This window comes from Alligator mississippiensis, chromosome 3, assembly GCF_030867095.1.
Source record: "Alligator mississippiensis isolate rAllMis1 chromosome 3, rAllMis1, whole genome shotgun sequence".
Taxonomy (NCBI): Eukaryota; Metazoa; Chordata; order Crocodylia; family Alligatoridae; genus Alligator; species Alligator mississippiensis.
The window spans coordinates 13,884,585-13,897,627 of NC_081826.1; the positions used below are offsets into that span (position 1 = coordinate 13,884,585).

General features: G+C 39.3%; 1 protein-coding gene across 1 annotated transcript in view; it reads left to right on the forward strand.

The window, feature by feature from the left end:
* The window catches only part of NDRG1 (N-myc downstream regulated 1), a 44,456-nt gene that overhangs the window by 9,898 nt on the left and 21,515 nt on the right, over window positions 1-13,043 (forward strand). The window contains exons 2-3 of the mRNA XM_006276526.4: window positions 2,645-2,723; window positions 5,475-5,510. Of these exons, the coding sequence (XP_006276588.1) occupies window positions 2,661-2,723; window positions 5,475-5,510 (99 nt within the window). The 5' untranslated portion in view covers window positions 2,645-2,660. The remainder of the gene's footprint in view (window positions 1-2,644; window positions 2,724-5,474; window positions 5,511-13,043) is intronic.

The window sequence follows — 13,043 nt, forward strand, 5'->3', positions numbered from 1 at the left end:
CCAAAGTGCTGCTCAAAAGTGTGTTTATGGAGTGCCTGTGCTAAAATTTACAGCAGTTTCAAAAAGAAAAAAGGATCCATTTTGGATATACTACATTTATATTCAGATTGCTACAGCCATGTTTAACTTCAAGGTTATTGGTTCCAAATTTGCTCCTCACTTCCATGTGCTCAGGAAAAGCGGGGTCTGACACTAAGGAGAAAGTAGGGGTAAAAGTTTGGGAGAAGCAGAAAGCAAAGGGGCTACCTGACCTCTTTCCCCATCCCACCCCCCCCCCCCCCCCCCCGCCTCTACTGATTTTATTCCTGCTGTAGCAGTGGGAGGGAGACAAGGTCTTTAATTAGATTCTATTCCTGGAAAATGTGTAACAAATTTATGAATTTCTTCCATATATAGAATCTAATTATTGGGGGTCGTCCTATAATCAGGGTCATCTTCTATTTGAGTAAATATGGTAGTTACATCACATTTTCTGATATTGCGACTTATTAGTTAAGTTTAACTTGTGATCTGTGTTAAGGTGTATTTGGATGAAACTGGAATTCAACTCAAGTGCACAAAAATACCACTTTAGTTTAGTTTTGTTACTTAAAAGTGCCTTAAATGTTATTGGATAAATAGTTTGATTTTTTTTTTAATTATCTTTAATTGGCTTTAACTCTAAAACAAAAGAAGGGTTATTAATACTGTTTGAATTAACTGGTGGTGGTTGTTGTTGTTTTTATTTATCTATTTATTTTTTCTTGGTTACCTTGTTCTTCCAGATAGACCTCACCTTTTTTTATTGATCAAATACAAGTGGGAAAACAAACACTTCTGCTTCTCTAACTCCTAATCATGTTTTCAGCTTTCAGTAACTAAATCCTTGAACTGAAGAAGCGGAATAAACTGAGATTCTCACTGTACCTGTAGAGACTACTGCTGTCAAGTTGGTTTAGCATGTCTAACCAGCTCTGATTCCAGGTGTTTAATCAGTGATTTCCACCAGTGGAGAGTTCCTTTAAGACTTTTTGGAAATGGACTCGTACTGCTTAAACATTTATTAATCTCAAATAATTTTAATAATTAGGCCTTAATTAAGAATTTTTCTTAAAGAAATATATTAATCTTACTTAACATACTTAACCTACTGTGATAACAGACTTGGGAACAGAACCTAGGTCTGTACTTGGTCAGATACAGGGTCTGTCTACATTATTCCTCCACAGCACAATGTAAAAATATGCAAATTAGTCTGGATCCTTAGGTGACCTGGGCTTCAGGACTGTTGGTTGAATCAGCTCTACAGACATTTCATCTCAGATAAGCTGCTTGGGTACACAAGTTAGCTTACATTTTATCTTAATTTTTCTGCAGAAGACACATCCCCACGCTTCTATCTGTTTAACCAGGCTGTCCTTGAGAGTGTGGCAGGTTCAGATGCTGTCTGTAACTTTGGACGTGTCTGACTGACTCCACAGTGCTCTCAAAATTAGTGAAAACTGCTGAAAACTGTCCTATGTACCTACAGGCTCCCAACCCAGAAATATAGCAGTGAGGATGTTTTGGGGATGCTTTCTCTTCCTCCCTCCCATTGCTACTCTTCATCTCTTTCTAACTCTTCTTGAGAGAAGCAGCTTGGCTGCATTGCTGGAGCATCTTCACCACCTTGTTCCCAGTTTGGAGCCTGCAGAGTGGGAGCGATGGGCCGGGCTGAATTTTCAACAGCAGCCTTGCAGCAGTGTAGACGCATCCTTGTTGGAAAGCATTTCCTTTCCAAAGCCAGGAACAAGGCACAAGGATTTGGCTTCTCGCTTGTTTCTAGCAAATAGTGGCTTATGTCACAAGTCTACGCAAAAGCCAACCACTCGCTTGCCATAAGTCACTCCAACTTGAGCACGATTTCTTCTGTGTATCTAAGGGTCTAGGGTTCAAACACTACAAATAAATAACAATTGTTCCTCAAAATTGGAAAAAAATCATTGGGGGGGGGAAGCAGAGAAATAATCATGTAAAATTCCTCTTTTAGGATCAATAATGCTAGTGAGAGAGTGTCAGAAAGAAGTTTCTGTTTGTATAACCTGTGACGGTCTCAATTGTCTGTGAAATCAACTTAAAAAGTTAGTAAAATACTGGCTCCCCGTGGTCCTTGCTGCCTCGCAGCCTGCCTGGGTGTGGAAGGTGCGACTGATGCAGGGCAGGAAGGGCCACCGGGGCCTCCCCACTAACCAGTGGCAAGAAGAGCGATTGCTGGGAAATGCCCATGAAATCTGCTCTTCATGCTGTGACCAAGCTGTGAAAATTCCTTTGTCTGGTTGTGAATCAAGTAGGTTCCTGGTTATATACAAAACCCTTGATCTTGCCGCCTCTGGCATACGTGCTCTGCTGTGGTCTTCAATGACATGCCTGCAGGCTGCTTCCCCTACAGGATCTCCGCCTCATTTCCTTGTGCCTTCTGAATGACACTTGATCATGCTGTCTTGAGTCTCTTAACTTTTTTGTTTTGTTTCAGTGTATTTCTGAGTGTTTCTGAGAGTGTTGAAACATGTCTTTTGTTTTAGATCTAGCTGTGGGAAAGGGCAGTTTGAACCAAAAATGACGGGTAGTTGGATGTGGTTGGAAGGTTAAAAATACAAGTTCCTTAAATTTCTTTTGATCTTTGCAGATACCGGTTACTGACCATGTCTGTGGAACTGCAGGATGCGGACCTCACAGAGGTGAAGCCTCTGGTAGAGAAAGAGGAGGTAATTGTAACATTTAGTTTTATAATCTAGGGCTAGAGTTGGAACTGTATTTTTATTCATATTTTAAGAATTGTAAAAATTCTCTCAAGGCTTTCAAGAAGAAAAGGCATGAAGTCCCATGATAACTTTCTTGCTGTGTCATGTTTTGGTTTCCTTAAGAATTGCCCATACAACCTTGTATCTCTGTAACTAGTAATTTCTAAACAGATACAGTTATGCTGGTACAGTTCATTAGTGTGGACATGGTTACGCAAGGCTATTTACATGCATTTCAAAAATAAGCAATGTGGATGAAAGTGCCTTAAAAGCAGTGCATAAACAGTGTTCATAAAGGTTCTTAATTTTTATTTTTTGAGCCATGTTTATAGTTTCCTCCAACGGTGTCATAAGTTTTTGCAGAGAAACCTAACTAGCTTCCTAACACTTTAGCTTGAGTAGCATAGGAGGGTTGTTATTTTAGCCTGGCTTCAGCTGGAACTCCAACACCCGCCAGGGATCCTAGGTAGTTTAGTGGGCGGCAAGCCCATACTCATATATATGCTGCTGGGACCGAATGAACTGGCACTCAAATTGCAGCTCACCTAAATGATCCATGAAGCCGCAGCACTCTGGGCAAGGCGGCCTACTAATCATGGACCCCTATGCAACAGTCTGATGTCTGACTCGAAATAAACTGCATCGCAGGAAATAGCCGAATCCTTCATGGACTGGCCAAATTTGCCCTGATAGCAAAATCGGGTGTTATTTCTGTTAATCTTTTTCAGGTATGACCATAATTACTGATAACAGTAAACCTTAGCTGGAACTATTAATTCTTGTATTTGTAATCTTCTCTCCATTTCCCACCCCTGTTAAATTAAATTACTTGCATCAAAAATTTGGAAAAGTCTTTAATGTGCAAACAATTTCACTTCAGTTGTGTTAAATTATTTCTGTAATGTCCTTTACTCAGTATTAGCATGAAAACACTGTTTGAAAACTAGCAGGAACACCATTTAGAGTTCCAGAAGCAAAGATCCTGTTATCGTGCAAATATCACTTGCTAATGCTGTTCCTTTGCTCTCTTACTAAGAAGCCTTTCAGTTATTAAGCATGTTTTATTGGAAAATGTTGGCATCTTAATGAGACACTGAAGAAATTGTGTGGGGTCTCTATCATGTGCAGAAGACAAATCAGTTGCATTGAGCAACAAAAGATGTGTGCTCTTACTCGAGATGCCCAATAAGTAGGGGTCTATGTAACTCAAGGAGGCGGCTGGCTGATTTTTTTGCAGGCACCGCCACCTTTTCACAGACTGAGCACAGTGGGTCCTCCATGCCTCTGAGCAAGGGACTGCGGCATCATGAAGACTGCTGGATCCCTCTGGGGAGCCAGCATTTTATTTTTAGTAAGTTTTTTGTCTTTTTTGTTTTTGCAGTGAGCCTGCTGTTTCATGGAGCGCACTCAAATTTTGCAGTCTCCATGAAAATCACGCACTCTAGAACTTGGTAGGCCTGTACCAGTTAGCTTGCAAGAAAATTTACGCTAACTTGGTGAATAGCCACTCTTGCTGCACCTTAACTGCATGATAGTTGACTTCACCATCAGGGGTCAGCACTGTAAAAAAATAAATTAAAATATCTATCTTGGGTGGTAACAGTGTAAACTTGAACTCCCAAACACTTCAATCTGATATCTGGATCAGCTGGTTGCGTATACAAGACACTTTCCAGATCCTAATATGTCATGGCTCTTAACATCTGGACTCGGACCTCAAGTCATTAAGTCCTCATTTTTTATGTCAGCTGGTGGACCCGTGACAGTTACTGGTTAAACATAGTGTTAGTCATACCACTCTAATAATGTAACTTTCTTACCAGGGTGTCACTTGTCCTGTTTTATCCTTCCCTGGTCTATGTTGCAACCAATGAAATCGTGTTGCTTTTTCCTGTCTTGCATTAAGTTACCCAATTGAAACTTCCACCACCTGCTCAAGTTTTCTCACACATACGGTCAATGTATGCAATTAGTCTTGATTTTAATTGATATTGATATTTTTAGCAATATTTTAAGTAGCAGCCAAATGTATGCTGAGGTTTTAAAGCCACCTGGGTTGGGGACCTGTTATATGCCTACTTCTGCATGCACTGGACAGGCTAACAGCTTGTCTGCAATGGTGAAAGCAAAACACATGAGCTGAACAACAGGAATGAAGTCAAGTCCACTTCTGTGCTGAAGGTGAAACCCTGCCTACCTGGCAGATGCAATTAATCCAATTGATTTAAGTAGAAATAGGTCTCTGCTGCATGATTGAGCTGTTGGTGCTTAGTGTCATGTTCTAATGTTGTATTTGTTTAGTCTAGAAAAGCACTGATGCTAACCATTAGATGGCATGCACTTTTAAAGGAACGTGAATTAGAAGTTCTGGGTTCTGCTTGGAGTTGTGAAGTTAATGGACAACTCTGATTTTTACTCGAATGAATATACTAGCTTCTCTGATGAGATGAATTGGTCTATAAGTGAAGCTAGCATTTATAAGTCACTCATCTCTTGTGAGGCTTTGGTGTCTAAAATATTTGAATCCAAATCTTGCACTTTGTTAGAGAAACTTCACTGACATCTTGATGTGATCTTGCTACATTGGGAGCTGTATAAATTAAGAAATAAATCTGTCATTCTCGCAAGCTTTCACATGAAGTGTATGCGTTTTCAGGCTCACTTTGAAACTGCTTTGCAGACACTTGCACTAATATGTCTGAAATCTTTTCACAGGCAATCATTCGCCTCCTTCCAGAGTTTGATGCTCAGGCAAGTAAAAACCCTTTTTCACTTCCCTATTTGGTAAAACAGAGGTGAGAACAAATATTCAAAACATTCAGCAACATGTGATCAAAAATGTATCGAGTCTTAGCTAATGTAACTGCAAAATACAACACTGAACATGGCTAGAACTCCCTTATAACAATGTGAAGATGATGGCAGGAAATCATTACAGATTGCTGAGAAATGTCTCGCCTTCAAAGAGCATAGCAAGCAGTTACTTTTGCCAAATGTGACTCTTTGGCAACCTCAGTGAAGGTGAATTTTTTTGCAGTATGTTAAAATATGTGCACTTCCTTCTGGAATATAGATAGTCTGATGTTTTCCCTAATGGAAAACAAGTTTCCAAGGTAATCTTGAGGCATGTGGAGAGGTGGTCAGCACCAAGTTGTGGAAAACAGTAAAGCATAAAGGAGTTGACTGGAGGTTTAGTGTCTTCAGTTATTTACTTGCAACGAGGCCATAGATTAAATTCACAGCCAATTATAAAAGTGGCTTCCCTTTTCCACTTAAAGGTTTATGAGTGTTCATGAACTTACGTTTTCAGAGTTTCTTGCCTTTCTGCCTTGATTTATAATCTTTCTTCAGTAGTATTGTTATGCAAAGATGCAGTTGATTGGACTAATCTAAACAAATATACGGAGCAGTGCTTTTATTCCTGCAAAGACATTAATGCAAGCTACGTGGAAAGTTTATTTACTCACCATTGTTTTGAGGTGATGTATTAATATAATACAGAAAGATTTTTCCATCCAAGTTGTGGATGGAAAAGACTACCTCTTTTCTATATATCCACACTTACCAGAGCTCATACAAGTCCTGATAAGTCTGAACTGCATTTCTGTTCTGGGAAGAGTACGTATGAGAACACAGTTTTGTTTTTACCCAGCCACTGGGGGCATGGAATGGCAGTTCTCCAATACTGAAATCATTCAATACGCTGTACCCAACTTTTAGTTGGGAAAAATATTATTGAAAAAAAATTTGGGTTGTTGCATTTTATCTAATTTTTATATATGCTTAGTGCAATGATGTGCAACCTAGTTATTTCCTATTTTCAGTACTGTATTCTTATGTTTCATGAAGCTTAAGGGGCAAAACTGTCCAAATATTTCCTTCCATTACCACTTTATTTACTCCAGAAAAAATATTTACTTTCATAATGCCTTGGATCCACCTTTTTCTTTCTTGTGGATTTTGATACGCAGTCCCTTAAATGGGATAAATCTACTTTGCTGAAGAATTGTTTAAAGACAGATTTAATTTTTTGGGCAGCTATTTATTAGAATAAATGTGACAGCACATGGCCACATGGGACAAGTTGTGGGACAGTTGGGTTTTTTGGTTAGGTTCAGATTTAATTTAGAACAGGTGATCAGTCTGAATCCCAGATAAAGCTTGCTAAGAAGTAGAGTACAGTACTGCAACATTTTTTAGTAAAAAGAATTAAAATGACATTTTTGTCTTCTATCTCTATTCTTGAAATAATACTTTAAATATTGTGGGGTTTGGTTATAATTAAAAGCTAGATCTCTGCCTTCCAAGATCAAAATGAAGGAGAGAAAGATATGGGAGGATGAAGGAGGGTTTTTTGCTTGTGGGGGGGAGGGGTATTTATTCTGATTGTTTAATCCACTACTAAGCGAGACCTGTGGATTTTGTCACTTATCCTGTGATAACTTCATGCTGACTCTTGAGAGAGAGCTGTTTTTCTTCTGGCTCATTCTTACAAAGTCTCTCTCATCTTATGTAGTTCTATTTTTGAGTTTTACTTTATTACGGGTACTCCTCTGAAGATATCAATTGATAAAACTCTTACCTAGAGCCTGAACTCTGGATGTCAGGAAGCTCAAAGCTTTTTTTTGTTTGTTTTAGCTCCAAGATCCCTAGTTCAGCTCCGTGTCAGCTGAGGGGGAGTCATTACATATGCCTGTAAATAAGTACCTTGTTTTTTCAAGCAATGCCGAGTGTCTCCAACTTAGATTTTAACATTTTAAGTGCTCAGCATTTCTAGAGATGTAGTCATTTATTTCATACCTAAACATGGATTTAGGTAAAAGGCAGGTCCAAGATGAACCTTCTAGTTTAGGTAGCAATTTGGAAAATGTTGTTTCACCTTACTGAGGTCAGGCTCTGAAAATGGAGATGCTAACAAACAAACGTTTCATAAGTTGCTTTTGAGAGGGTATTTGTATCTGCTTATTAAATATTTTAAAGTGTTGCGAGTAGGATTCAAGATGGACCTTGACAAGTTAAGGGAAGGGATAACAGGACAAGGATGTTCTTGGAGCAATGAGTGGTGCATTCGGCATGTACATTGGAGGGTTTAGTATCCCTTGATGGGATGAGAGGGAACTCCCATCTCCATGCCTCGGGGGCTTTTGCTGATCACCTGTGGACATCAGGAAGACTTTTTGATATTTTTTTCTACTTTGCGAAGTGTAGAATATTGGCTACGGCTGTAGATGGGAGTCGAGTTGTTTCTAGGGATACTTTAGAAATCTTAAACATCCTTGGAGTACCAAATTATATCTTCCCTCCAGTTCAGCTCAACAGGACCATGCTTTTTGTGCCTTCCTATGCAGCCTCGGGCTATGATCCTTCTGCTGGTATTGTCTAAGCATTAATTGATCTAATATTCTTTGCAAATGCAGTGGTGATGCTATCCTTGTCTCCATTTGCCCTTTATCTGTGGCACACTTTTTTTATTGTAGGGCTGATTTTTTTTTTTCATCTCTGTAAAATGCTTGTGGCTGTAGTATGTGAAAGAGGCTAGAATGGATGGTTTTTGTGAACTTTGTAGAGAAGTGGCTGCCTGTAAATGGACTCGGTTACCTGGGAATGAGTTTCAGTCTAATGTTCCTCCATTTTTCCTGTGTGTAGTATTAGTTGGTTTAAGTGGCAATTACCCACAAAACCTGGATTATTGGTCAGATTGCCAGGTGTGTCATGAGCAGTAGGATATTCCAGACATAAGCCTCTAACTGTTTACAGTCAATTATCTTAAATTCGGTGTAGAACAGAACACTACCTATATAAGCCCTCTATTGGCTTACATATATTTGACAGACTTCCTAAGCAGGTAAAAGTTTGTGACCACAATTGCTGCTAGACAGGCACCATTAAAAGGTGCTGGCTTACTTTTTTCTAACTGTAAGAACACTTCCAAAAAATCCCCAATATCAGTCACCAGGGGCACTTTGACATGTGTTCTTGGATGTGGCACTGGGCACTTTAATTAGTGAGCCACGCTAATTAAAAGCACCCATGTCGCATGTACCAGCATCCCCAAACTAAAAAAATGGCGGTGGGGTACTTTAAAGTTCGTGTATCCGTTTTTATTTCAAAGCATGCCTCTGCTACTCTTTCTGCGCAGGGACGCCGATGCATGTGATGCAGAAGGCTGCCGGAGCGCATCAAGTTCCAGTGTGTCGGCGCGCTCCCTGCACATCTGTAGGAGCCCCAGACTTTGATTTCCTGAATAATCAGACAGAACTGCTTCTTGCTGTACACAAGCAGTAGGTGGCAGAGATGAGTTACTATCATCTCAGCTGTCTGCCAGCCAGTTGTATTCATTGTTAAAATGATCGTCATTTCAGATTCCCTGGCTTCCTGTCTGTCAGAAATAGAGCTGCTTCACAACTTGACCTGAAGCAGCTCCCCTTTGTGTAAGGGCGAGTCCCCAGCTGGCTTAAATTGTTGTTGTTCTATTGTCTTCCTAGGTTTTGGTGCATGCTTTTTTTGGAAGAAAGAGGTATGGGAATGTTGCCATTTCACTTATCCTGGCAAAGTACTGGAACCTGTTTACTAGTCAAGATGGGAAAAGGCACCAGCTACAGTTGTAAAACTAGAGCGCCCGAAATAGGCCACCAAAATGTGTGTATTGTGGAATATATCTATATACTAAGTACATGTGACTTGACTCTTGGAAGTGCTGAGTCAACCTAATCATTTTTGAAGAGATGCTGTTCAGAACTGCTGAAAGCCCACTACTTAAGCTTCCAGTTTCATGCACCTGAATTAAGGTTAACTTCGATTACTTTTACCTGAATACTGGTCAACCTAAATTTGGGACTCCGAGATTAAGCTTGATCAAGTTCAGTTTTTCATACAAACCAAGATGAGTTTGGAACTGGACCTTTTTTTCCCCATACTGGAACTATAGTTTTTAGATCAATGTTCCCTAAAGTATTTGAGAGACAAATATTAAAATGCAAAGTTGGAATTGAAAATGCTTTAAATATTTTTTTCAGTGCAGAGGAGGAGAGGAGCAAAGTGAGAACCAAGGGTGCCTGTATACAAGCATGGAGGCTGCTCCAATATACTGTAATTACAGTGTGTCAGAGGAGACTTAATTAATTCAGTCCTTCGGAGCGTGGCAATTGCAGCACTCCTTCAGCCTCGTGGAGTGTCGGTGTCCCTGAACCTAACAGTGGCAGCAGGAGTGCTTTAAGTTCAAGTCCCCCCATCACTACTTTGAAGTGCAGGAGCAGTGATGCACAAGACACTGCAGTGCTTTAATTGAAGCAGCTCTTGGAGCATGGCTCTTCTCCACCCTGGAGCAGGTGTAAAAGTGCCCCAAGGGTCTAAACAGCAGTTAGTAAATTGGATTTTAAGCTTTCTCTTTCAGTAAACTAAGGAATAATGCATCATACAGATTTAAAAGAAGCCTAAAGAGGGATTCTGCTAACGTTATTAACGTGTGTGTGTGTCTCTCTCCTTTTTTTTTTTCTTTTTTTTTTTTAAGTTGCTAAGCCTTTTTCTCGTAATATCTTGGGGTAGGAGTGATGTGTCCAGTGGGTTCTTCATTTTAAACAAATCAAAACAAGTGTACCAAGAGGAATAGGGGATTAAGGATAATCTTATTTCCAAGAAGGTATTAAAATGCTCTTGATGTAGCAGAGTGTTTTGAGTTAGAACACCAAATATTGCACTTTTAAAGCAGAATGCCTGCTGTTTCTTTATACATGGTGTGTATCCAACAAATTAAAAACAAACAAACGAAAACCACACACACACACACACACACACACACACACACACACACACACACACACACACACAACAGAGACATGTCCACATTATCTTCAATCCCCCTCTTCTCAAATATCTTGGAGAAGATGGGAAACAAATGGGCTGGCTTTCCTGTATGCCAACCACATGCAGGTTGCTTTACTTTTCTAATCTTATGACTAGAAAAGAATCATGTGACCAAAAAGCCCAAAGTTAAACCAGATTGGGTTTTGGGGGGGGGTTTGTTTTTTTTTTTTCAAATGGAGATCTCCAAAATTGCAGCTCTTGCATGACCTGTGTGTGTTTATAAGGTGCCGAGCAAAGATGCGCCTCTCTTGAAGCTAGAGACGCATGAACAGATGGCATGTTTGTCTTTGTCCTTCTCTCGGATTAGTGTACCTTGGATTTCATTCCAAGATAGTGTTTTAATACAAATCAGTTGGTAAAGAGCCTCTTACTATCACATGGATGTTGATTAGGATGTGTTGCCATCTGTTTTTGCTGCCCTGCATTTTAGAGAATTGCTCCTCCCCATCATGTAGATGCATCCCTGTTGTATAATAAGATCAGTGGAGATGATGCAAAGCTGTTGGACTGATATCATTAAAGAAACTGTTTTCGTTTGGCCATGTATATGGGAGTCTGACATTCATGACTAAATATTTATGCTTGTGGAAAATGGCCTAATCCAGTTAAAAATCCACAGCATCATCTCTTAGTAGAGATGAATGAAAAATTACTTTAACTAGTAGAAGGGCAGTTTTATTTGCATCGGGTGTTAGAGTTGTTGTCCTATGAGGAGCACAACTTACAAATAGCTTAGTGACAGTTGAGCTTAAATTGAGATTAACTAGCTGAACTCTTGCCCATCTTAAACTACTTAAAAATAGAGTGTAGGAGGCAAGCAGGATGTTGGTTACATATCAGTGGCTTTGTCTGATCTAAAAAGGGTTTTGTATCCAATATAGGAAAGGAAAATGCATCAGTTGTAAATGCAAACTCTAAAACATGCTCTAGTTTTTTCAGTATACACTGAAAACAGTTAGTGTGCACCACAGCATTGCAGTACATTAGTAGGAGAAGCCTGTCAATCTCTGTGCTGCTAAATAGGAAATATAGGGTATGCAAGCTTCTCTAGGGTGGTGGGAGGGTTATGCAAAATAATATTCTTCTGCTGGTTTTAATAAGTGCTCAATCTAGTTGCAGCCAGGTGTCTTGATTAGAAAGCGGGTTGTTTTCCAAGTCTAAAAAGTAAGCCATAAACAAAATATTAGTCATTTTGAGCTGTAATAAATGTTTGTATATTGTGGAGTGAGTGTAACTAATACATTTAATTCACCTTCTAGTGAATTGTGGCATGATAGATTTGGGAGACTGTACATGTCATTAATGTGTTCAGAACGGCTCTTTTGATTCTTCCCATATACAGAATAAGGGTACTATTTTTAAAACTATTGTGTAAATTGAGATTTTTATTTAAAACCTAATGTGCCCATATCTTGTCATGAAAATGCGTAGCTTTTCTCCAGGAGATAGTAAAATTTCAAGATGTTAATTCTCTTAAATATACAATAGTTTGATTTGGGGTTCTGCTTTTAGTAGTATATGTGAAATGTTAACAGGAGTCGACAAATTGCACACAAAACTAACTCTGTGACTTGAAAACCGTACAAAAGTTTTTGGTAGAACAGGTGATCTGCATTGCATGTGGTAGAGTTGCATTTCTCTTTTGTCTAAGTTGTGCTGAAGAGGCATTTCTCCTGGCTAACCCTGACTCAAATCCTATTTAAGAATGACGTCGGCCTGAGTGCTAGTTGTTCAAATGGGGGAATTATGGGAGTCGGGCTTATGTAGAATAATAGCTTGTCTGCATACACCAGCTATCCACTAAGGCAGAGTGAAACCTTCTGCTTGTTTATGCTTGTCGGTTGAATTGGCCACACTGCTTTGTCTGAAAATGGTGTTGGATATGGAAGATACGGCTTACCTGCTAAATGATGCAGTAAGTGTTTAGAGAAACATTTAAGATACTACTTAAATGTCACTGGTAAATAGCCTATGTACTTGTTTTCATCCAGACTCCTTTGGTGCTTATGGATCTTGACTTTTTTAGTGTAGTCAACTGAAATTTTGCATAAATATGGTGACTAATAGAAGGAAGGAGAAGTTTGTCGCTTTTTATTTTAAGCTTTCAGAAATAGTTGTCTAAAAAGTCTTGATTTTTAAAAGTCAACCTCCCCTCCTCCAAATGCTAGTGGGGTTTTCAGGTTGGTTTTTTTTTTTTTAATGTTTTATGGGTGGTATGATTCTGGGTTGGGCTATATAATCTTACAAGTAATTTGATAGATTCAAAATGGTATTAAAAGTTAGCCTCAAAGTAAAGCGGTATGAATCAAGTCATGAATATCTGGCAAGGGGTAGGTTACAACTGTACTATATGATGCTAGAGGCTGCATTTCATGTAGTATGGGATATTGAATATCTAGGCATTAAGTCTCTCTAAGACCT